The sequence below is a fragment of the Mangifera indica genome, chromosome 6 (assembly GCF_011075055.1).
Source record: "Mangifera indica cultivar Alphonso chromosome 6, CATAS_Mindica_2.1, whole genome shotgun sequence".
NCBI lineage: Eukaryota > Viridiplantae > Streptophyta > Magnoliopsida > Sapindales > Anacardiaceae > Mangifera > Mangifera indica.
The window spans coordinates 10,882,874-10,909,881 of NC_058142.1; the positions used below are offsets into that span (position 1 = coordinate 10,882,874).

General features: G+C 32.8%; 3 protein-coding genes across 3 annotated transcripts; all 3 read left to right on the forward strand.

The window, feature by feature from the left end:
* The first annotated feature begins 3,350 nt into the window (after positions 1 to 3,350).
* LOC123218771 (AAA-ATPase ASD, mitochondrial-like) lies at positions 3,351 to 5,154 on the forward strand. The gene has a single exon (XM_044640391.1). It carries the CDS (start codon positions 3,455 to 3,457, stop codon positions 4,985 to 4,987), a length of 1,533 nt encoding a protein of 510 aa, XP_044496326.1. The 5' UTR covers positions 3,351 to 3,454; the 3' UTR covers positions 4,988 to 5,154.
* A 2,336-nt stretch (positions 5,155 to 7,490) lies between these two features.
* On the forward strand, positions 7,491 to 9,316 carry LOC123219577 (AAA-ATPase ASD, mitochondrial-like). Its single transcript, XM_044641583.1, has one exon. The coding sequence runs from the start codon at positions 7,617 to 7,619 to the stop codon at positions 9,147 to 9,149; it is 1,533 nt and encodes a 510-aa protein (XP_044497518.1). The 5' UTR covers positions 7,491 to 7,616; the 3' UTR covers positions 9,150 to 9,316.
* Positions 9,317 to 11,657: 2,341 nt separating this feature from the next.
* LOC123219532 (AAA-ATPase ASD, mitochondrial-like) lies at positions 11,658 to 13,457 on the forward strand. Its single transcript, XM_044641525.1, has one exon. The coding sequence runs from the start codon at positions 11,781 to 11,783 to the stop codon at positions 13,311 to 13,313; it is 1,533 nt and encodes a 510-aa protein (XP_044497460.1). The 5' UTR covers positions 11,658 to 11,780; the 3' UTR covers positions 13,314 to 13,457.
* The last annotated feature ends 13,551 nt before the right edge of the window (positions 13,458 to 27,008 follow it).

A 27,008-nucleotide genomic window follows, 5' to 3' on the forward strand; every position in this document is an offset into this window, starting at 1 on the left:
TCTTATTCATCTAGATGAAGGTGCCAAGAAATGTAGACAAAGTTGGTGAAGTTGTTGGGGATAGATGAATGCTAGTTGATGTTGGATTGTGTGAATATGTGAGGGTTTGTGCAGAGAGAGTAAGAATAACAAATTTCTTCTCTAGTTTTATGAAAATGGTTGTTATTAGATTTGTGGGAGAATTTTATAAATTATTCTACACATGCAATAACCACATGTGCGTAATAAGGTCAAATTTGCCTTTTCATTTAAGTTTGTACCATAAATGTGTGTATATGTTAGAATGAGATCAAATAAGAATGTTTGAGAAAAAAAGGTCAAACAATTGTTCATAAAGGTGAATGCTCATTCATGAAATGCCAAGTGGTCAAGTTAGACAATGCATCATGTCATTGGTGATTTAAGTGGTGAATAACCGTTCTACTAAAGTGAACTCCTACTCCTATAGTTATTTGATTAAAAAATCTATAAAAGAAACATAATATCTATACATTTTCCCACTTTTGAAAAATCATACATTAACTTCATATGCTAGAAAAGGAAAGAGGTGACTGGAAAGAAGCTTTCAACATCAAATCTTCACGAAAGACAACCAAGTAAGAGTTAGATTCATATTGTATTTAAGCATGACTTGTATGTTGTTTTACGATAAAATGTTCTATAAATCTTGAATTAGCATGCAATCAATGTTTTTTTATGGGTATGCAGGAATAAGTTTAATTGCATTGTTAAGAAGTGCAAATAATTTGCTGGTGTTATGTGATTCTTAAACTAACAAATACAATCATGTAATAAGTATATTTTGTTTTTCATAAAATAGCCTCCATAGAACCTACAACTCATTATACACATAAAAAAGGGTCTTAAGAACTAAACCAGCATTTGAAGTCTCTTTCATGTAGAGTTCCTACCCAAATTTGTCTTAAACTCTTTCACAACTTCCTACAATATAGTAAAGTCTCTACTCGTTACATGAAGATTGCCACAAACATGTAAAAGTATGAAGGCTTGTAAAAGGATTTGGTAATTCCTCGGTCACCTTGAAATTGGTGAATTGATAATAGAAGTTTTGAGAGAAAATATTTCTCTTTGAAAAGAGTGGGATGGGTGTTATTAAATAACATTCATGGTTATATTATTATTAAATATAAGAAGCTACTTTGATAAGGTTTGAACAAAGATTACAAACTTGGTGTCTTGATAAAGACTCAATTTTAGACAAGAACCCTAAGGAACTTGATTTTACAAAAATGGTGTCTTGACAAAAACTTGATTTTAGACAAGAACCTTAAGGAGATTAATTGGATTTCTATGAGTCATTGCCTACCTTAAGATGATACTTATCTAATCTTAAGTTTGTATATTTGATTTTGTTATTCAACTTTTTTCGCTTCTATTTTATTTCTCCTCTTGACCTTCCCTGTTTTGCCTAAACCATCATTTAGATTATGGGATGAGGGGAAGGGGTAAGAATGTTATTGGCTATCTATCAAATTCAAATTTAAAAATTAATTTGTTAATTTGTTAAATATTATATTTAAGATCACCATTGGATATATCTCGATGAAATAAAAAATTGCAAATGATACAAAAAGAATGTCAACTAATAGATTAAGTTCTCTTGGTAAGAGATATTTATCGACATAGATGGTTGCTTTTGTACCTAATTATTTCTTTGGAAAGTACTTTGTGGGTTGAAGTCTATGGTATAAAATTGCTAAAAGGATAAAAAATTCGAATAAGAATGAGTATTATGACTTGTCACTGGTGAGGTGCATAGGGTTTAATTATATAACTAAAATTAAAAAGGTTAAAAAATTTATTCTCATCTAAAGTTTAGTTTATTGTCAAATTCTCACCCGTTAAATTTTAAAAATCTAAATACCCATTCATCAATTGTTAAAGTTAAAAAAATCCGTTAATTTTAAAAGTATAATTATCATTTAACCAATAATATTTTTAAAAAATAAAATTTTCTCTTATTTCTTTTATTTTAGTTTAAAAAACTAATAATTTTCCCCACTTAAAGTTTTTAAAACTTACTTTTGCTTGCCTAGGGTTTCTTTTTTCCCTCCATCTTTGTTGGTGACATTCTTTGTGACATCTTTGTCACTCGTTTTCTCCTGTGCTCTCCCTTCTTCCAGATTGACATCTCTTTTAAAGTGATTGTTGTCAAGGAAGAAGGAGACATCGATTTGGAGAGGGAGAGAGAGCATCAAGAGGAGACATAGAAAGCTATGGAGAGAGACGTTGATCTGTTCACTATCTAGATACTCAAATCGAATCTATTGTTGTTAGGGAAGAAGGAGACGTCAATATGGAAGGAGAGAAAACGTTGAAGAGGTCGGGAGATTGTTTAGAGGGAGAGAGAGTATTGGAGAAATGAGTGATGGAGATGCCGATAGAGAAGATCATTGGTAGAGATGGAGAGGAAAAAATAAACCCCAAATTAAAAAAAAAGCAACTTTTGAAAACTTTAAATGAGAAAAAATTGTTAATTTTTAATATTAAAATAAAAAATAAGATAAAATTTATTTTTTAAATATTATTAATTAAATAATAATTATACTTTTAAATTATTAACTATAATAATTGATGAATAAATATTTAAATTTTTAAAATTTAATAATCAACTAAACATTAAACGAGAATACATCGTTTGGCTGCCAGTTAAGATGATGCCAACAACTTCACTTCAACGCTTAAAATATTTGCTATTTAATTCAAGCGAAGATGTGTCCGACCATGTGCGTCTACAAGCCATAGAAAATTATTGGAATCTTGTATTTGCCAAGTCATTGCCCAAGACCCACCACCCAATGAATATGATGATATCACTCTTATAACGTCATGATTCTTCAAATTCAAAGTTCAATGCTCATAATAATAAATAATATTATCATAACTGTCCGTATACATGAATCATCGTATTATTATATATTATAATTTTAATAAAAAATATATTAATAATTAATATTTATATTAAATATTTCAAATAATATCATAATTTTACTAAAAAGGGTTAATTAATTTGTTGTGATTAAGGAAAATAAGCATGTTTTTCTATTTTTGCTTGTCAAGATGCCCACCTTTGTGGAACTTAGCTCAACATTGCTTGTGTAGGAAATAGGTTGAGGTCAAAGACGATGGGCTAATAAATAATCTGAGTCGGCGATAAGCTGTGTAGGAAAGAGGTTGAGGTCAAAGATGATGGGCTAATAAATAATCTGAGTCGGCGATAAGCTGGAAAAGAGTCAAGACAATACCACAAGTTCAAAGGACATAATAAACTTAAAAAATCAAATTAAGCTTTGGACTTTTGTATTGGGGCGGGGCCCCGCCTCAGCATCTAGCTTAGCTACCGACACCTTAAAAATAGCCATTTGCAGTCTGCTTGTAGGAAGCTTTCTAAGCTATAACTTATTCAGCAAGGATTAACAACACAATAGTGAAGATGGGAGAATTATGGGCTACTCTCGGCTCAATCATAGCGAGTTTGATGTTTGTAAAGGCAATTCTCAATGACTACTTCCCTTATCAACTATGGGGGTATATTGAAAAATACAGTCACAAAATTGTGCGTTTTGTGTATCCCTACATCGAAATTACGTTCCCTGAATTCACAGACGAACGTCTCAAGCGCAGTGAAATCTTCTCTGCAATTCAAACTTATCTCAGCGCCAATGATTCCGTGCGTACGCGTGCCTCAAGGTTTAAAGCCGATGTTGTTAAAGATAGCAAGTCTATAATCCTCTCTATGGACGACAAAGAAGAGGTTACAGATGAGTTTAAAGGCGTCAAGGTTTGGTGGGTACTCGGTAAAAAAACTCCCAAAAGAGATTTTTCGTTTTCATTTTACCCTGCTGCGGATGAGCAAAGATTTTACAAGCTGACTTTTCATAAGAGTCATAGGGATTTAATCACGGGTTCATATATTAGCCATGTGTTAGACGAAGGAAAGGCCACTACAGTGAGGAACCGGGAGAGAAAGCTATACAGTAACAATCCCAGCAAGAATTGGCATGGCTGGAAAGCAACAAAGTGGAGCCATGTTCCTTTTGAGCATCCGGCAACGTTTGATACTTTGGCCATGGAGACAAAGAGGAAAGAAAAGATCAAGAAAGATCTGAAGAAGTTCAGTGAAAGCAAAGAGTACTACAAGAAAATCGGCAAGGCTTGGAAGCGTGGATATCTCCTCTATGGTCCTCCAGGAACTGGCAAATCAACCATGGTGGCCGCCATGGCTAATTTTTTGAACTATGATATCTATGATCTTGAACTTACCACTGTCCAGGACAACACTGAGCTGAGGACTCTTTTAATCGAGACGTCCAGTAAGTCAATCATTGTCATAGAGGACATCGATTGCTCGCTTGATCTTACCGGTCAACGTGAGAAGAAGAAGAAGGAGGAAGGAGAAGAAGAGATGGATCCAATTAAAAAAAAAGAAAAAGAAATGGAAAAGGAGAACAATAAAAGCAGCAAAGTTACATTATCCGGGCTGTTGAATTTCATTGATGGGCTCTGGTCAGCTTGTGGGGGAGAAAGAATCATTGTGTTCACCACTAATTTTTTGGACAAGCTCGATCCGGCTCTCATTAGAAGAGGAAGGATGGATGAACGCATTGAAATGTCTTATTGTTGCTTCGAGGCATTCAAGGTGCTGGCCAAAAATTATTTGAACATCGAGTGGCATGAATTGTATGCTGAAATTGAGGGAAAGTTAGCGGAAATTGATATGACTCCTGCTGATGTTGCGGAGAATTTAATGCCCAAGTCTGACGAGGAAGATGTAGAGAGTTGTTTGAAGAATCTGATTGAAGCTCTTGAGGTGGCAAAGGAGGAAGCGAGAAAGAATGCCGAGGAAGAAGCGCGGTTGAAGGCAGAGAAAGAAAAAGAGAAGTCAGCGGACGAGAATGTGAAGAAAGAGGAAGAAAATTCAGGTAACAAAAATAAAGATGACGAAGGTAGAGGAGTGGAGGGTTGATTTTGAATAAGTAGCATAGTTGAATTGGCTGTCACGTTTTCTATAATTTTGTTCTAGAATGCAAGTGATTAATGGTTGAGTGTGTCATGCAATCTACTGATTTCTGTCTTAATGAAATAATAGGAATTTGCTCAATTATTGAAATTATTGAGCGAATTTGTCCTAAACTCTTTCACAACTTCCTACAATATAATAAAATTTCTACTCGTTACATGAAGACTGCCACTAACATGTTAAAGTATGAATGCTTCTAAAAGGATTTGGTAATTCCTAGGTCACCTTGAAATTGGTGAATTGATAATAGAAGTTTTGAAAGAAAACATTTCTCTTTGAAAAAAGTGGGATGGGTAGGGTTATGTTATTATTAAATAACATTCATGGTTATATTATTATTAAATATGAGAAACTACTTTGGTGAGGTTTGAACAAAGATTACAAAATTGGTGTCTTGACAAAGACTCAATTTTAGATAAGAACCCTAAGAAACTCTATTTTACAAAAATGGTGTCTTGACAAAAACTTGACTTTAGACAAGAACCTTAAGGAGATTAATTGGATTTCTATGAGTCATTGCCTACCTTAAGATGATACCTATTTAATCTTAAGTTTGTATATTTGATTTTGTTATTCAACTTTTTTGCTTCCATTTTATTTCTCCTCTTGACCTTCCCCGTTTTGCCTAAACCATCATTTAGATTATGGGATGAGGGGAACTTAATCTACCTATCAAATTCAAATTTAAAAATTAATTTCTTAATTTGTTAAATATTATATTTAAGATCACCATTGAATATATCTTGATAAGATGAAAAATTGCAAATGATACAAAAAGAATGTCAACTAATAGATTAAGTTCTCTTGGTAAGAGATGTTTATTGACACAGATGGTTGCTTTTGTAGCTATTCATTCCTTTGGAAAGTACTTTGTGGGTTGAAGTCTGTATAAAACTGCTAAAAGCAAAAAAAATTCGAATAAGAATGAGTATTATAACTTGTCACTAGTGAGGTGCATAGGGTTCAATTATATAACTAAATTTAAAAGGGTCAAAAATTTTATTCTCATATAAAGTTTAGTTTATTGTTGAATTCTCATCCGTTAAATTTTAAAAATTTAAATACCCGTCCATCAACTATTAAAGTTAAAAAAATCTGTTAATTTTAAGGGTATAATTGTCATTTAACCAATAATATTTTTAAAAAATAAAATTTTCTCTCATTTCTCTTATTTTAGTTTTAAAAACTAATAATTTTTCTCACTCAAAGTTTTTAAAACTTACCTTTGTTTTTGGGTTCTTTTTTACCTTTATCTCGGTTGGTGACATCCTTTGTGGCATCTTTGTCACTCATTTTCTCCAGTGCTCTCCCTTTTTCCATATTGACATCTTTTTCAAAATGATTGTTGTCAAGGAAGAAGGAGACATCGATTTGGAGAGGGAGAGAGCATCAAGAGGAGACATAAAGAGCAATAGGAGAGAGACGCTGCTCTACTCACTATCTAGATACCCAAATCAAATTCATTGTTGTTAGGGAAGATGGAGACGTCAATATGGAAGGAGAGAAAGTGTGGAAGAGATCAGAAGAGTATTGAGAGGGAGAGAGAGTATTGGAGAAATGAGTGATGGAGATGTCGATAGAAAAAATCATTGGTAAAGATGGAGGGAAAAAATAAAATTCCAGATAAAAAAAGTGATTTTTGAAAATTTTAAATGAGAAAAAATTGTTAATTTTTAAAATTAAGATAAGAAAAAAGATAAAATTTTATTTTTTAAATATTATTATTTAAGTAATAATTATACTTTTAAATTATTAATTATAATAATTAATAAATAAATATTTAAATTTTTAAAATTTAGTAATCAACTAAATTTTAAACGTGAATAAATCGTTTGGCTACCAGTTAAGGTGATGCCAACAACTTCACTTCAGCGCTTAAAATATTTGCTATTTAATTCAACTGAAGACGTACGAGAACAGCTAGTTGTGTGCGTCCACAGGCCCTAGAAAATTATTGGAATCTTGTATTTGCCAAGTCATCGCTCAAGACCCACCACGCAATGAATCTGATGATAGTACTCTTATAACGTCATGATTCTTCAAATTTAAAGTTCAATGTTTATAATAATAAATAATATTATCATATCTGTCTATACACATGAAAGAATGCATAGGATTTGGTCCAAATAACCCTTTTATTGGTATCAATAATATTATTAGGATATATTATTTTATATATAATTTAAATATATAAATAATTCATCGTATTATTATATATTATAATTTTAATAAAAAATATATTAATATTCGTGGAACTTAGCTCAGCACGCATGTGTAGGAAATAGGTTGAGGTCAAAGATGATGGGCTAATAAATAATCTGAGTCGGCGATAAGCTGGGAAAGAGTCAAGACAATACCACAAGTTAAAAGGACATCATAAACTTAAAAAATCAAATTAAGCTTTGGACTTATGTATTGGGGTGGGGGGGGGGGGGGGGGGGGGGGGGGGGGGGGGGGCCTGCCTCAACATCTAGCTTAGCTACCGACACCTTAAAAATAGCCATTTGCAGTCTGCTTGTAGGAAGCTTTCTAAGCTATAACTTAATCAGCAAGGATTAACAACACAATAGTGAAGATGGGAGAATTATGGGCTACTCTCGGCTCAATCATAGCGAGTTTGATGTTTTTAAAGGCAATTCTCAAAGACTACTTCCCTTATCAACTGTGGGGGTATATTGAAAAATACAGTCACAAACTTGTGCGTTTTGTGTATCCCTACATCGAAATTACGTTCCCTGAATTCACAGACGAACGTCTCAAGCGCAGTGAAATCTTCTCTGCAATTCAAACTTATCTCAGCGCCAATGATTCCGTGCGTACGCGTGCCTCAAGGTTTAAAGCCGATGTTGTTAAAGATAGCAAGTCTATAATCCTCTCTATGGACGACAAAGAAGAGGTTACAGATGAGTTTAAAGGCGTCAAGGTTTGGTGGGTACTCGGTAAAAAAACTCCCAAAAGAGATTTTTCGTTTTCATTTTACCCTGCTGCGGATGAGCAAAGATTTTACAAGCTCACTTTTCATAAGAGTCATAGGGATTTGATCACGGGTTCATATATTAGCCATGTGTTAGACGAAGGAAAGGCCACTACAGTGAGGAACCGGGAGAGAAAGCTATACAGTAACAATCCCAGCAAGAATTGGCATGGCTGGAAAGCAACAAAGTGGAGCCATGTTCCTTTTGAGCATCCGGCAACGTTTGATACTTTGGCCATGGAGACAAAGAGGAAAGAAAAGATCAAGAAAGATCTGAAGAAGTTCAGTGAAAGCAAAGAGTACTACAAGAAAATCGGCAAGGCTTGGAAGCGTGGATATCTCCTCTATGGTCCTCCAGGAACTGGTAAATCAACCATGGTGGCCGCCATGGCTAATTTTTTGAACTATGATATCTATGATCTTGAACTTACCACTGTCCAGGACAACACTGAGCTGAGGACTCTTTTAATCGAGACGTCCAGTAAGTCAATCATTGTCATAGAGGACATCGATTGCTCGCTTGATCTTACCGGTCAACGTGAGAAGAAGAAGAAGGAGGAAGGAGAAGAAGAGATGGATCCAATTAAAAAAAAAGAAAAAGAAATGGAAAAGGAGAACAATAAAAGCAGCAAAGTTACATTATCCGGGCTGTTGAATTTCATTGATGGGCTCTGGTCAGCTTGTGGGGGAGAAAGAATCATTGTGTTCACCACTAATTTTTTGGACAAGCTCGATCCGGCTCTCATTAGAAGAGGAAGGATGGATGAACGCATTGAAATGTCTTATTGTTGCTTCGAGGCATTCAAGGTGCTGGCCAAAAATTATTTGAACATCGAGTGGCATGAATTGTATGCTGAAATTGAGGGAAAGTTAGCGGAAATTGATATGACTCCTGCTGATGTTGCGGAGAATTTAATGCCCAAGTCTGACGAGGAAGATGTAGAGAGTTGTTTGAAGAATCTGATTGAAGCTCTTGAGGTGGCAAAGGAGGAAGCGAGAAAGAATGCCGAGGAAGAAGCGCGGTTGAAGGCAGAGAAAGAAAAAGAGAAGTCAGCGGACGAGAATGTGAAGAAAGAGGAAGAAAATTCAGGTAACAAAAATAAAGATGACGAAGGTAGAGGAGTGGAGGGTTGATTTTGAATAAGTAGCATAGTTGAATTGGCTGTCACGTTTTCTATAATTTTGTTCTAGAATGCAAGTGATTAATGGTTGAGTGTGTCATGCAATCTACTGATTTCTGTCTTAATGAAATAATAGGAATTTGCTCAATTATTGAAATTATTGAGCGAATTTGTCCTAAACTCTTTCACAACTTCCTACAATATAATAAAATTTCTACTCGTTACATGAAGACTGCCACTAACATGTTAAAGTATGAATGCTTCTAAAAGGATTTGGTAATTCCTAGGTCACCTTGAAATTGGTGAATTGATAATAGAAGTTTTGAAAGAAAACATTTCTCTTTGAAAAAAGTGGGATGGGTAGGGTTATGTTATTATTAAATAACATTCATGGTTATATTATTATTAAATATGAGAAACTACTTTGGTGAGGTTTGAACAAAGATTACAAAATTGGTGTCTTGACAAAGACTCAATTTTAGATAAGAACCCTAAGAAACTCTATTTTACAAAAATGGTGTCTTGACAAAAACTTGACTTTAGACAAGAACCTTAAGGAGATTAATTGGATTTCTATGAGTCATTGCCTACCTTAAGATGATACCTATTTAATCTTAAGTTTGTATATTTGATTTTGTTATTCAACTTTTTTGCTTCCATTTTATTTCTCCTCTTGACCTTCCCCGTTTTGCCTAAACCATCATTTAGATTATGGGATGAGGGGAACTTAATCTACCTATCAAATTCAAATTTAAAAATTAATTTCTTAATTTGTTAAATATTATATTTAAGATCACCATTGAATATATCTTGATAAGATGAAAAATTGCAAATGATACAAAAAGAATGTCAACTAATAGATTAAGTTCTCTTGGTAAGAGATGTTTATTGACACAGATGGTTGCTTTTGTAGCTATTCATTCCTTTGGAAAGTACTTTGTGGGTTGAAGTCTGTATAAAACTGCTAAAAGCAAAAAAAATTCGAATAAGAATGAGTATTATAACTTGTCACTAGTGAGGTGCATAGGGTTCAATTATATAACTAAATTTAAAAGGGTCAAAAATTTTATTCTCATATAAAGTTTAGTTTATTGTTGAATTCTCATCCGTTAAATTTTAAAAATTTAAATACCCGTCCATCAACTATTAAAGTTAAAAAAATCTGTTAATTTTAAGGGTATAATTGTCATTTAACCAATAATATTTTTAAAAAATAAAATTTTCTCTCATTTCTCTTATTTTAGTTTTAAAAACTAATAATTTTTCTCACTCAAAGTTTTTAAAACTTACCTTTGTTTTTGGGTTCTTTTTTACCTTTATCTCGGTTGGTGACATCCTTTGTGGCATCTTTGTCACTCATTTTCTCCAGTGCTCTCCCTTTTTCCATATTGACATCTTTTTCAAAATGATTGTTGTCAAGGAAGAAGGAGACATCGATTTGGAGAGGGAGAGAGCATCAAGAGGAGACATAAAGAGCAATAGGAGAGAGACGCTGCTCTACTCACTATCTAGATACCCAAATCAAATTCATTGTTGTTAGGGAAGATGGAGACGTCAATATGGAAGGAGAGAAAGTGTGGAAGAGATCAGAAGAGTATTGAGAGGGAGAGAGAGTATTGGAGAAATGAGTGATGGAGATGTCGATAGAAAAAATCATTGGTAAAGATGGAGGGAAAAAATAAAATTCCAGATAAAAAAAGTGATTTTTGAAAATTTTAAATGAGAAAAAATTGTTAATTTTTAAAATTAAGATAAGAAAAAAGATAAAATTTTATTTTTTAAATATTATTATTTAAGTAATAATTATACTTTTAAATTATTAATTATAATAATTAATAAATAAATATTTAAATTTTTAAAATTTAGTAATCAACTAAATTTTAAACGTGAATAAATCGTTTGGCTACCAGTTAAGGTGATGCCAACAACTTCACTTCAGCGCTTAAAATATTTGCTATTTAATTCAACTGAAGACGTACGAGAACAGCTAGTTGTGTGCGTCCACAGGCCCTAGAAAATTATTGGAATCTTGTATTTGCCAAGTCATCGCTCAAGACCCACCACGCAATGAATCTGATGATAGTACTCTTATAACGTCATGATTCTTCAAATTTAAAGTTCAATGTTTATAATAATAAATAATATTATCATATCTGTCTATACACATGAAAGAATGCATAGGATTTGGTCCAAATAACCCTTTTATTGGTATCAATAATATTATTAGGATATATTATTTTATATATAATTTAAATATATAAATAATTCATCGTATTATTATATATTATAATTTTAATAAAAAATATATTAATATTCGTGGAACTTAGCTCAGCACGCATGTGTAGGAAATAGGTTGAGGTCAAAGATGATGGGCTAATAAATAATCTGAGTCGGCGATAAGCTGGGAAAGAGTCAAGACAATACCACAAGTTAAAAGGACATCATAAACTTAAAAAATCAAATTAAGCTTTGGACTTATGTATTGGGGTGGGGGGGGGGGGGGGGGGGGGGGGGGGGGGGGGGGGCCCTGCCTCAACATCTAGCTTAGCTACCGACACCTTAAAAATAGCCATTTGCAGTCTGCTTGTAGGAAGCTTTCTAAGCTATAACTTAATCAGCAAGGATTAACAACACAATAGTGAAGATGGGAGAATTATGGGCTACTCTCGGCTCAATCATAGCGAGTTTGATGTTTTTAAAGGCAATTCTCAAAGACTACTTCCCTTATCAACTGTGGGGGTATATTGAAAAATACAGTCACAAACTTGTGCGTTTTGTGTATCCCTACATCGAAATTACGTTCCCTGAATTCACAGACGAACGTCTCAAGCGCAGTGAAATCTTCTCTGCAATTCAAACTTATCTCAGCGCCAATGATTCCGTGCGTACGCGTGCGTCAAGGTTTAAAGCCGATGTTGTTAAAGATAGCAAGTCTATAATCCTCTCTATGGACGACAAAGAAGAGGTTACAGATGAGTTTAAAGGCGTCAAGGTTTGGTGGGTACTCGGTAAAAAAACTCCCAAAAGAGAATTTTCGTTTTCATTTTACCCTGCTGCGGATGAGCAAAGATTTTACAAGCTCACTTTTCATAAGAGTCATAGGGATTTAATCACGGGTTCATATATTAGCCATGTGTTAGACGAAGGAAAGGCCACTACAGTGAGGAACCGGGAGAGAAAGCTATACAGTAACAATCCCAGCAAGAATTGGCATGGCTGGAAAGCAACAAAGTGGAGCCATGTTCCTTTTGAGCATCCGGCAACGTTTGATACTTTGGCCATGGAGACAAAGAGGAAAGAAAAGATCAAGAAAGATCTGAAGAAGTTTAGTGAAAGCAAAGAGTACTACAAGAAAATCGGCAAGGCTTGGAAGCGTGGATATCTCCTCTATGGTCCTCCAGGAACTGGTAAATCAACCATGGTGGCCGCCATGGCTAATTTTTTGAACTATGATATCTATGATCTTGAACTTACCACTGTCCAGGACAACACTGAGCTGAGGACTCTTTTAATCGAGACGTCCAGTAAGTCAATCATTGTCATAGAGGACATCGATTGCTCGCTTGATCTTACCGGTCAACGTGAGAAGAAGAAGAAGGAGGAAGGAGAAGAAGAGATGGATCCAATTAAAAAAAAAGAAAAAGAAATGGAAAAGGAGAACAATAAAAGCAGCAAAGTTACATTATCCGGGCTGTTGAATTTCATTGATGGGCTCTGGTCAGCTTGTGGGGGAGAAAGAATCATTGTGTTCACCACTAATTTTTTGGAAAAGCTCGATCCAGCTCTTATAAGAAGAGGAAGGATGGATGAACGCATAGAAATGTCTTATTGTTGCTTTGAGGCATTCAAGGTGCTGGCCAAAAATTATTTGAACATCGAGTGGCATGAATTGTATGCTGAAATTGAGAGAAAGTTAGCGGAAATCGATATGACTCCTGCTGATGTTGCGGAGAATTTAATGCTCAAGTCTGACGAGGAAGATGTAGAGAGTTGTTTGAAGAATCTGATTGAAGCTCTTGAGGTGGCAAAGGAGGAAGCGAGAAAGAATGCCGAGGAAGAAGCGCGGTTGAAGGCAGAGAAAGGAAAAGAGAAGTCAGCGGACGAGAATGTGAAGAAAGAGGAAGAAAATTCAGGTAACAAAAATAAAGATGACGAAGGTAGAGGAGTGGAGGGTTGATTTTGAATAAGTAGCATAGTTGAATTGGCTGTCACGTTTTCTATAATTTTGTTCTAGAATGCAAGTGATTAGTGGTTGAGTGTGTTATGTAATCTACTGATTTCTGTCTTAATGAAATAACAGGAATTTGCTTAGTTATTGAAATTATTATTTTGAGTTGGGTGGTGCACGAGCAACACGAGAGGTGGAATTGTGTTCATAATTAGTACTGCCAACCACCTATAAGACAATTCTTGGCAATAAATCTTGTGAATGAAATATTTTATAAGATAATGTTTTGAGGTGAGCGGTGTGCGTGCAACACGAGAGGTAGAATTGTGTTCATAATTAGTGCTGCCGACCACCTATAAGACAATTCTTTGCAATAAATCTTGTGATCTATAATAAATCTGATGAAGAATAGTTTATATAATCGAATGGGTAACAACTGGATGACTAACTGCTTGGCCTTTTACAGTGAAATGAAAATTTTTGCTACAATTTCGTTGAAGATATTATTGAATGCTTTCAAAATATAAAACAAAAAGTCGTATTAAACTAAAGATATTCAGATTTACTATTCTAACATATTTTCATATTTAAATAATGAATATTTAGATATTTAGATTTTTAGATATACTATTCTAACTTTATTTTTTATCAGTATGGAAAGGATGTACGGTTCTTTAATTTGGATGATTAAATTTTTATTTTTAATGGTTATATTTCAAGTTACATAACTTGAAGTTTGACTACTTAATTCTCTAACAATTGTTTAATCCATCACTTTGTAAATCCAAATATATTTCACTTGTGTTATAGTTATGATTGAGCTCTAAATTTGTGAAATATTTTTTGTAGATTGTTGTTGTTGTAAACATTTTTTTGATTATATTAGATCCAAGGGAATCATAAGTTTCCCATGGTTTTTTTCGCTTTCTCCACATTGAAAAAGTTCTTCAAAGGAAAATATTCTCGTGTTGTTACATTTTTCCCTTGAACTTTGGACATTATATTATTTTCTTTGCTTAAGGTTTGGTGGTTTTTCTTTTAGTTTTTACTAGCAAATTAGCAAACAATAGCAGAGCTATGAAAGATTCTCAAATAAAATCTTAGGTCTGCCACTAACTAGTTTACAATTTAATACTCCCAAGAAAATTTGGCTTCCTTTGGCCTTTCTAGAATCATCTAGATTAGATGAATCCAGATGATTCATTTGGATGTTGTTTTTGTCCAAACAAATCATCTAGATTCATTCAATTTAGACAATTCCAAATGACAAAAGGCTCTTAGAAGGGACAACTAGGGCTTTGGGTTTAAATGGGAGTCATCGTTGGTCAGAGATGGTCGTCGAAGAGCTGCCAAAAATAAATCTTAGGTTTTGGAAAGAAAAATATTATTTTTCAAAGTTATAAAACTTTAAGTAAGAGTGAAATTGTTAGTTTTTAAAACCTAAGAGACAAAATATAACAAATTTTATATTTTTTTAATATTAATGATGAAATGACAATTTTCCCCTTTCTTTTAACAGAAAAATTCAATAATAGTTAAGTCATAAGTTGGTGTTTAGATTTTTGAATTACCACAAAAATACTTTTGAAATTAAATTAAAACTTGAGTGGGAAATAGTCCTTTGCCCTATTTTGACTAAACCCTTAAAATGAGAAGTGACTAATAATGTCTCCAAAAGCTAAACTTTGGCGTTAGAAAAAAAAAAGTTAAAAAATGGTCATTTTGGGCCATCAAAATAAATCTTAGTTTTTTGGAATTTTATCCCCCGAAATTATTATTTTGAGATGAAATAAAACTTGTGATCCTAAAAATAATATTTTGGGATGAAATTAAAATCGTCCCTAAAATAAATCCTACATTTTTTGGGATAAAATTTTATATCGAAGCAAAAATAAAATCATCCATAAAAATAAATCTTAAGTTTTTAGGAAGAAAATTAAATGTTCATCGCCTAAAATTGGGAGGAAATTATGATTTCGTTTCTAAAAGTAATATTCTAGAATGAAATTAAAATCGTCCTTAAAAATAAATCCTATGTTTTTTGAGACGAAATCTTAATTTTGTCCCTTAAAATTATCATTTTGGGATGACAATAAAAGTGTCATTAAAATAAAATTTTAACTCATTGGGGATGAAATTAAGATTTCATTCCTAAAATTAACATTCTGAAATGAAACTAAAGTCGTTTGTAAAAATAAATCCTACGTTTTTTGGAACGAAACCTCTAAAATTATTATTCTAAGGAAAAAAATAAAATCATCCCTAAAAATGACATTTTGGTATGAAATTAAAATCGTCTATAGAAATTAATTCCTACTTTTTTTGGGATGAAATTAAGATTTTGTCCCCTAAAATTATCATTATAAGATAAAAATATAATAATCCATAAAATTATCATTTTGGAATGACAACATCTTTAAAAATAAATCTTAACTTATTGAGGATGAAAGTAAGATTTCATTTCCTAAAATAATCATTTTGAGACGAAATTAAGATTTTATCCTTAAAGTTAACATTTTGAGATAAAATTAAAATCGCACCTAAATATTTTGTCTCTAAATTGAATATTTGTTGTAGTGTGATCTTTGCCTTTGGCCGAATTAACAAGAGAAAGTGAGGTGAGAGAAAGGGTTTTAGCTAAAACGAGTGTTTTACATCAAAATGCACTAACACTAGCTTTATATAATGGTGGACTTAGTTGCAAATTAACAATTTTGCATGAAACACCATAAATAACAAAGTTTACTTAAAACCCTTGCACGTATACTAACATATACATCAACCACTTGTGTTTTATCTCATTGACACTTTAACCTTTAAAATGTCATTTTCACATTCATATAACACTTTATATATTGTTACCATTATTACATTTATAAGGTGATAATCATCTCTAGATAATCAATCTTTTGTCTCTCTAAAATACTTGGTATATTGGTGTGACTATTTTGGTTCATCGTGGTGTAGCCACGAGTCATTTTCAGATGAACCAAAAAACATATTTGAAGACTCAATGATTATGGTAAACATCTAACAGTGTGTCACAGTTCCTAAATTATTAAGGTAGGTGCCTTAGAGCCAACCAAATTTGCCATTTGTGGATTTAATTTTTATTTAATAAAATGATTTGCTGTTATTCAATTCATATGTTGTTTATTTATATGATAGTACGAATAAAATGTCTTTAGAATGGTAGAACTATAACGAAACGATTAGATAACCGATCGTGAAAACCTTGTGTATACATTAATGACCATTTTAAAAATGTTCATAATCTTGACATTATAATGAATAAGGGCATGTGTAATGATAATGGGATTATTAGAGTGTTGAGTGACCCCACCAAAAGTGACGACAATTCTTACGTGTCAAAGTTGTTGTTGACAACTTGGTGCAAAAAAAGGATGCATGTAGTAGACGTGTTTATTGGACTGATTTAATCAAAGGATATCTATATAAATGATTGTTACAATGTCTATTGAATAAATCTTTTGAACACCATCGATGCATATGATCCTTGGACTTGAGGTTGTTAGACCATTTCGTGTAATGATCAATATGGTTTAATGCTATCTAACGTGTTGCCATAATTGGGGCAATTATAAAAATAGTAATCGACCATATCGTGGATGCATGAAGCCTATGGTTAATCAATAAAATATTCGTCACTCTTGAGCACACGAAAAAATATCTGATCTGAGAATACTGAAAGACATCTATGATTGTTTGAATATATGGCCATAGTGGGATGAATTTGTAGCTTAGTCCATTTTAGTCATTGATGTCTATCAGTTCATACCAAGGAATCACTGAGTTAGACATATTTCTATGTCTTAACCTCAAGAGACATTGGTTGAAAAACTGATTGAATTACATGTAACTATGATGGTGTAAAAGTTTAAGAGATGCCTATTAATGCTTAAGGACAATTCTTTATCGTTCGAGTGGCCATGATGTTTTACTAGAGGTTAATTTTGGTTTGTGTTTAGATTCACCTTGAATTCAAACACTATCAATTAGATTGAGAGCTTATAGTTTACATGTATAAAAGAGTTGAATCGAACTCAGAGGAGTGGATTGTTTGTTGACAATCATGGTGTTCAAGGTTGGGAGAGAGATCGCAAATAGATTAGGTTTGCCCAATAGGTTGAAAGGACTCGATTTGATATGCCTTAACCAAGTGCTAGTCGTGCACCTAGTGTGATAATGCCAACCATGAAAATGCATGATTTTGCTCAACATGATGTAATAAAAAGCCATATTAGTCGACACACACCATGCAAGGCATGGCCATACTAGCCGACACACACTTGTGTGCTAACCATGTAAGACTTAGCCATGTTGGTTAACACACTTATATGTGCTAACTATGCAAATGACCTTAAGACATGCTGACTATGCAATTTTACATGTCAGTCGTGCATATGTGTTAAGGGCTTCATACGTGCTTGGAATTTTAACCGTGCTCAGACACCTACACTTATAAAGAAGGTATAAACTTTTTATGTGAAAAAATATATAAAGTGAAAACCTAGTTGTCATTCCTTTTATTTTCTCTACTTCTCATAAACAGTAAATCCAGCCAAGAGCCTTAATGGCCTGTTCACCTAGATTTCCTTTGTTACATTTATGCTCTTAATGGATATCAAGGCGCTACCTCTTAAAGGTTAGATAACATACTTTCTTTAGCCATGTGAAGGTTAAAAGAGCCATTAAATGCAGGTATAATCTTAAAACACCTTATAAGTGTTTTGTATGTTCATGAATATATGTTTAAAACAAGTACCTTGGTTAAGAATTTTCAAGCTTGTTTATTTTTTAAATTTTTAAATTTTGTTGCGTTGCTAATTATTAGTGCCTTGAAAACCCTATATAAACCACAATGAAGACACACTCCATCAAACCTACTTTTTGATTATAGTTTTCATGCAGGTAATATCATTTTATTGTCAAATATTGATCAAGTATAGGTTCATGGTTCGTCAAAACCTCAATCTTGATATATTATCAAATTGTTGATCGATATATTCAAAATATGTCATCATGAATATTCTTTGTATGACTTACATTAGACTTTGGTAAGAAATATTGTTTCTAATATTTATCGACGTTTGTGTAAGAAATATAAATCAACTAATTAATGAGTTAGTAGATACTTTGAATCCAATAACTTCGAGTCAATAGATCCAATCTTGACATCATTCGTCCTCATATATGATCAATATATGACTAACTTGGTTTTATAGTATGGAACATGACTGGCTCTGTATTTATGCACCATATGAGCCATATTTATCCGTATCAAATTCGATCATGATATCTTAGGTTAAAGGATTACTCTATACATTTGTACAACCATAAGATAAGCCATTGACTACATTGCAATATCCATATGATTAATTGTAATTGGTCATATTCATAAAATAGTTCATTAATTATTAATCCATACCAATGCCTAAGTGATGTGATTGTCATTATCACTTGCACTAATAAATCTTATGATATTTAATGGAGGTATTAAGTATGCCTACTATATGATATTATCGTCCAACTAATATTATATTTATAAGGAACAATTTGATAATCCTATTTTACTAATTGAATAAATTATTTGGACAATTTATATATATTCTTTATATTTAAAACAATAAAGAGTTTACGTATATGAATGAAAGAACACTTTCTTTTATTTAATAAATTATAATAATATATATACAAGATTAAACACCATGAAACTGATAACACGAATGATTCCTAGGGTATAAACTAACAAAAATTTCACTTGCACTAGAGTCATTTATTGTTTTATCTCATACCTATCTTTTCAATATGATGGTCCAATTTTTTCAATGTCATCGCCTTAATCTGTAGGTCAACAACATTCTCTGCTAAAGGTGTCTTATGTATTAATATCTCTTTAGTTCCAACAAATTCTCTAAAAATGTGATATTTTCGCTTAATATGTTTAAACTTCTAATGCACCCTTGGTTCTTTCGCCTGTGTAATAGTAGCAGTTTTGTCATAAAATATGATTATCAGATAAGTTATGTTGAAACCACCAAGTTGAGATATAAACTTGTACATCTATACAACATTTTTTACCGCTTATGAAACAACAATATATTCAACTTTTATAATGGAGTTAATTGTGGTTGACTGTCTGAAACTTTTCTAACTAACCACAACTCTATTACATATGAAAATGAATTTAGATGTAAACTGTCTATCATCAATGTCTAATTGAGAATTAGAGTCTCAATATCTGTGAATGTTTAACTTTGAACATTTATAACTTCGAATTAGATCTTTAGTTCTTCTAAAGTATTTAAGGATCAATTTTATAGTTGACTAATATTTCTCCCTTGGATTGGCTTGATATTTGCTTGTAATACCTACAACATAGACTATGTAACACCCCTCCCCAAGAATATACCCCCATATAAAATATGACTCGAAGATACGTGTGCCATCAAAATTTTTAATTAAAAATAGTGGAGTTAAATGCATGATATTGAATACTTACTTAAGGCTTGCAAAAAGATGTAACTGAATAAATACATTAAATGCATAAAGAAATCCTTCATTTATGCAAACTAGTGTCTGAAATTAGATTGAAATCCATAAAGTGCATGATTGAAACATAAATACCTAAATGACACAAAATCCAAAAAAGATGATTTTACCCTTCGCATTCATTTAGTTGCTCAGCTAGACTTCTAACTGTATCGCATGCCCTGCTACTCACCTATACTTATACCTATACCTGTAAAACTATAGAAAATGAACTCATGAGTGAAAATACTCAGTAAATTAGTGATCTCTCGACACCTTGCATAAGACATAAAATTAAAGTTGGCACTCTACCAATAAATGTCAATGTGGTCACAACTTAGCATTTTCGTGCCCTAAATATAAGTCATTTACAAAGATTAGTAAGGTTTAAGCTAATCTCGATATATATTGATGTTTTAGTGACACCTCGCTTGTCTACTAACTGTTGTGCCTTATGCATATGTCATATGACCCATGGGGCTAGCTAACTATGATACCTTGATCACACAGAAAAATTTAGTCGCAGTCTCTCTCTTACCACATGTACTAATTATGGGATTGTTATTTAGAAACCATCCTTGAATGACCCCTACCATAAGTATGCATACGATACATCCCATTAACCACTTGACAAACTAACTGAAAGATCACAATCTCTTACCATACCATCTGAACTGAACTAAGTACTGTGGATAGTATGCCTTGGTGTCGAGTGCATGATGCATCTTATAGCTATCTATCTCTTATAAAGCCTTATTGTTTTCACGTATCTCATCACTTATGCATATAGTTGGTAGCTTTCTACATGTGTATTACCTTCTTTAATTTTCTTGATTTTTGACTTGGATTTGACTTAATTAGGGTTTGTGTTATCTTTTATATACTCAGACACTATTTTATCGCTAATTAGCTTATCTTGTCTTATTGAAGTCTTTTTGTTCTTTTTCTTTTCTTTTTTCCCTATTTTTTGCATATAGCTTAGGGGTAAAATAGTATTTTTCTATTTCTTGATGGATACGTGGGTGTGTTGCTCTAACTACACCCTCGTGTGCCCCCTAACACCTATACACAAGTGTGTCAATTCCTAAACATGATATCCACTTTTGGAAAGCCACACACGAGAATGTATCTTTTACCATACGATCATGTGTGCCTCTTTTTAGGACAATCACAAAAAAAGGTAGTATTTCCTTTTTCATGCAAAGGATACATGAGTGTGGAGGTTACTTTACATGGTTGTGTATTACAATCTAGAAAATCACCTAACCAACTATTTTTATGAATTCTAGCAATACCGCGCGCAACAAAGGATTCCTATCATCTCAATTTAATACATAATGACTCTACTTATGATTTTAAACTCATAACAACAAATTTCAACATCAATTCTTTTAGATCATTAGATTTATCAATCCATAATCAAGATTCATGAATATCTATCATTGACACTATTGTTGAAATATTCAAACATATAATCTCCAACAAAACAACATAAAACATGCCTTCAAGTATCCATAATATTCAACATACTTATTAGATTCGTAATAATCGAATTATAGTATATTTCTTAAAGAATAACAAACCATTAAGTCACCATACTTACTTGCCTTCTGTAGAATGCACTAATTGTCTCGTGGCCACAAGATTTCTAAGAATCACTGGCTTCCTCTAGCAACCAAAAAATCTCCTCTCTTTGTCCTCTCTTTTTTGGTGTGTTGTAGGGTGTGAAAAATAACAAAAATTATGTTAAATACCCATTTTTTTCACTATCGAATGTGATTAATGGATGTGTATTTGAGATACACAAGCATGTGTGACGTTATATGATTAGGGCAGTTTTTTATTTTACTGTGATTCTTATCTTAAATTTAAACTTTCCTAACGATGCATGATTATGTATATCAATATACATAGGCATGCACCCCTCTAGAAACTCATTATTAAACTCAATTAAATACAACGAAAAAGACCAAAATACCTTTAGGTTTACTTATGGGCATTACAATCCTTTTCTTTTATATGATTTGGTCCTTGAAATTCACTTAAAAAGTTGTAGGAATCTTTATCTCATATCCTACTTGACCTATCATATGGCTTCCTTAACTTTGTGATTCTTTTATAGAACTTTGACTAAAGGAGTTTATTTGTGTCTAAGCTTTTTGACCCGCCTATCTAATATCTAAACCAGACTTTGAGTACATGGGTTAGATGGCAGATATACTTATACAACAACAATAGATGGAACACGTTATTAATATATTTCATGCTCGCTAACAACAGAAGCCAATAGATAACCTTACCTAGATGCTTCAATATCGTAAATGGTCCCACAAATCTCAAAATTAATTTATCTTTCTTGTTAAACCTCATGACATGCTTGTAGGGGTTTAACAAATATCTTATCACCCATTTCAAACTTAAGATATTGTCTCTTTTGATATGAAAAACTTTTTTGATAGTTTTAAGTCTGTCTTATCTTTTCCCTTATCAATCTGACATTTTCTATCGTCCTTTAGGTTATCTCTGGTCCTAATGCTTGAGTTAGGGCATCATTCTCACCTATCTCATCTTAATATAATAGTGATCTACAATTTCTACCATACAAAGCTTCATTCAGAGCCATCTTGATAGTTGTTTGATAACTGTTGTTATATGCAAATTCCATTAATGGTATCACGTCTATCAAACTCACTTATCTATTTAGACAATACTCCCTTAGCATATTCTTGATCACTTGATTGACTTTCTCAGTTTGTCTATCTGTCTTGGGATAATAAGTCATACTAAAAGCTAATTTCATACCTAAGGACCTTTGCATACTCACCAAAAAAGCTAAGACAAATCTAGTGTCTTGATCTGATACTGTCATCCTAGGTACACCATGAAACTTGCTATCTCTTTAACATAAATCTGATTAAGTTGATTTGTACTCATGGTGTCCTTAATTGCAATGAAATATGTCAACTTGGTAAATTAGTTAAATATAACCCATAAATCATTGTATCCTCTTTTGACCCTCGTTAATCCAATCATGAAGTCTATTGAGATATGTTTCTACTTCTACTTTAGAATACTGAAAGGTTACTGAAGATAATGAATACAAACCTCTCAAGTGTGAAGCCTTTCAAGTAAAGCATCGATAGAGCCAAATTTTCCCTTGGTAGAACTAAAGAGAAGAATTAGAGAATTTGATTTTTGTAAGAGAAACTATTTAGCTCAAATGAACATCATAGTTGAAAATGAACTAATGGCTTCCTTTTATAATGTTGGCTAATTAACATTTATGAAATTGTCATTTGGTTCTTTTAAATTCTTGATTTAAACTACAACCATGCAAGTATATCAAATTGTTGGGTTTTCAGGATATCAATAATCAGTAGTACAACAGAATTTAAAATTTAAAATTAAAAAAAAAGAAACTTGAAAACCCTAACTAGGATACCTATTTTATGCATATGATTCACAAACATACAAAACACACATAGGGAGTTTTAAGATTATATTTATGTTGATGGCTTATTCAGTATTCATGTGGCTTGAGATAATACATTATCTAACTTTTAGGAGATGACATCTTGGTATCCATACAAAGCATGAACAAATATAGAGACTAATCCAATTGAAAGGCCATTAGGGCTCTTTGATTTGGAAGATTTGTTCTTGGGAGAGAAGGAAAGAAAGAGGAAAAATACGGAGAACTAGAGCTAACACTAAAAATACCTAGACTGATAACCCATAGAGGAGTTAACACCCTAAGTTCCTCAAACATGTTTAAATGCTTAAGATGTAAGGAAAACATTTAAAGAAATGTCTAAGGAGTAAGGGGTGTTCTAGCTCAGGTTAGTAAGTATGCTTGGATATTGATGGCATAAGCTTAGGGCTCAGTAGAGGTTACTTTGGCACCAACAACAATACTGATAGCAACAACAACCAAGACTCAGGTGCATCACTTATTTAACTTGCCCAACATGCACTAGCCCTAGAAATTTGATAGTGTTAGGGATCTGATTATATTTGAAGAGTGGCTAGATTTAGGAGAGAGTGTTATGACCTTGTTCAACATGACAAATTAGGGGAAAGTCAGATATACCACATACATTTTCAAATCTAATACGAGGACATGGTGAAACTTAGTCTATAAGACAATGAAGATTTTAGAGATGTCCTGGTTAGAATTTAAGAAGAGATTTAAGGCTGAGTGCAAAGGGGTAGATGTGACATGCATCAATATTGAAAAGTTTTTTACATTGACACAAGTTATAGATATAGTGAAAGAATACTCCAACAAGTTCAACCATTTAGCAAGATATGCCCCTAACATAGCCAACACGAAGATAAGGGGAATTGAGAAATTTGTATACGGGTTTGATTAAACTATATCCTGAGATATAATGACAGGGCCATAATTAACCTAGAATTACAGTAAGGCCCCAAATAAAGCCTTAAGGGCTAATGTATTTATTAAGAGAATGTATGATTAAACTTCTTCTTAGTTAGTACCAGTACCAATTACATCGCTATAGTTAGGTAGAAGTAGTGTCTCGATCCTTCAAAGGGATCCTCCTCTAGAGAGGAAAAGGAAAAGTCCATTCCAACCTAGGAAAATAAGAAAGGTTAGAAGAGCAATAAGACATAAAGAGGGCAAAAGATTCCAACTTGTTAGAAGTATGACAGATATCATAGAGGGAGATGTCTGACAGGGCAAATAGTCTATTACAAGTGTTATCAACCAAGGCATATGACTAGATCCTATCTTAAGGCTTCAGTCTAGGTCAAACAGTTAGTAAGGCGAGCCACTACCAAAGTATTCACTATCATCTAGGGTAGGTTGAGGCTAAGCAACAATAGTTACTTTGTACTTTTATTTATATTTTGATTGATTATAGTGTTATACATTATTTTGTAGTCAAGAACCTAGTAGAGAGGTTAGAAGTATAACCAGTAAGGATGGCTTAGAGAGCTAAGATAGAGTTACCAAATGTTGAGTTAGTAGTAAGTGATGAGATGTTAATAGGACAGACTGTAAAGATTAAAGGTAGATAAATTCTTATAGATCTAATAGTTTTGAGATGTTAGGTTTCAACATGATTGTGGGGATAAACTTTCTTAGGAGGAATAAATTTTGAGATTGATTTTCAGTGTAAGAAAGTTCAGTTCAGCCTTAAGAATAAGGATCAGTTTGAGTTCGATGAAAGGCATGTCAAGAGCACAATGATAAGTGTAATGAAGACAAGAAAAATATTAAGTAAAAAGAGTACAAGTTTCTTAGTTCATGTAGTGAGTAAGATAGAGTTAGACCCAAGCATTAAAGAGATATTAGTTATTTAGGAGTTTCAAGATGTATTCTCAAAAAAGTTACTAAGATTAACTCTTGAGTAAGAGATAAAGTTCAATATAGAATCGACATCAGACACAATACCTATCTTTAAAAGCCTTAGCTAAGCTAAAAGAATTAAAGGAGGAAACAACTCTAAGAGTGACTAAAAAATGACTTTATTAGACTAAGTCACTTTTCTTAGGAAGTACCTATCCTGTTTCTCAAGAAGAAAGATAGGTTCATAAGAATGCTTATTGATTATAAAAAGCTAAATAAAGTGTAGTTCAAAAGAAGTACCCATTACCTCGAATAGATGATCTTACTGATTATGCACAAGGAGATGCCATGAGGAGATAATCATGTATTTAGAGTAACAAGGGGATACACCTTTGTGTGTCCATAGAGACACACCTGTGTGTGTAGAGTAGAATAAAGGACAAACAAAAAGGGAATTAGGTTATAGATATATGGGTTATCTCGAACAATAGTACAAAGATATCAGGTATGCAGTAATACCTCACATGCCAAAGAAATCAATTAGTAGGTTACGAGATATGTACATATAGTCGAGTTGAGTTTAGTTAAGGCTCAAGATGTATGCATACTAGACACCACAGGATCATTACAAGAGAGGCATCATAAGTGCACATTCCTTATAATACCTGTAGTAAAACATGCTAGCAATATGACACTATACCTACAGTTGGGTGTTTACTCATAGTAGAACCCAACTAAGTTATAGTTTGGTATAATAAGATAGAGAGATAGCTCATATACCCAAGGTATTAAATCCTTGTATTCGATCTAGATCAATTAACTTTATACAGTTTGAACTATAACTTTTAGATTCAAATCTTTCTACCAAGTTTAATATGGTCATGTCAAACAAGAATCCGAAAAGGGGTTTCTTAATGAATGAGCATGACATAATTTGATTCGAGAGTTATGGCATATAACATAGATGTTTAGAAAAATGAAGAAAATAAGGTTGATATGTATACCTGCCAAGTTTTTATAGAACTTATAGTTATGGGTTTTTAAAAAAAAAAAGGAAAACTAGAGTTAACACTAGAAATACTTAGACAAACAACCCATGAAGAAGCCAAAGTGAAAGGGTAGCACCTCAAGTTCTTTTGGCAAGTTTAAGTGCTCAAGATATCAAGAAAATATTCAAAGAAATGTTCAAGGAGTAGGGAGGTGCTCTAACTCAAGTTAGTGAGTTGACACAAGCTTAGGGTTAAGTAAAGGCGACTTCAACAATAATAATATTATCGACAATAACACCAGTCAAAACTCAACTACATCTCATCTTTGATTTACCTAGCATACACCGACCTCAAAAGTTTGATAGTGCTAAAGATCTGATTACTACTTAGGAATGACTAGATTGATATAGAGTGATATGGCTCTGTTTGATATGATTGACTAGAAAAAGTCATAAACGCCACCTATTTTTTCAAGTCAAGTGCAAGAACATAGTGAAACCTAGTTAGACAGACAAGAAAGTTCTCTAAGATGTCCTATTTAGAGTTCGAGAAGAAACCTAAGGCTAAGTACAAAGGGGTAAATATGACATGCATAAGAGGTTAAAAGTTCCTCACCTTGACTTAAGGGACTGATTTAGTAACAAATTTAATCATTTAGCAAAATACACCCCTGAGATAACCAATATAAAGACTTAGCGAATAGAGAAATTTGTATATGAGCTTAATCCAGTTGTAGTCAGATATGTGATGACAGAACCACAACTACCCCAAACTTATAGTAAGGCTTTGAGTAGAGCCTTGAGAGTAAAGGTGTTTACAAAGAAAATGTATGGACAAACTCAAATTATG

What these genes read in the sequence shown, in the direction of transcription:
- LOC123218771 (XM_044640391.1), top strand. Translation starts at nt 3,455, where the DNA reads ATGGGAGAATTATGGGCTACTCTCGGCTCAATCATAGCGAGTTTGATG.
- LOC123219577 (XM_044641583.1), top strand. Translation starts at nt 7,617, where the DNA reads ATGGGAGAATTATGGGCTACTCTCGGCTCAATCATAGCGAGTTTGATG.
- LOC123219532 (XM_044641525.1), top strand. Translation starts at nt 11,781, where the DNA reads ATGGGAGAATTATGGGCTACTCTCGGCTCAATCATAGCGAGTTTGATG.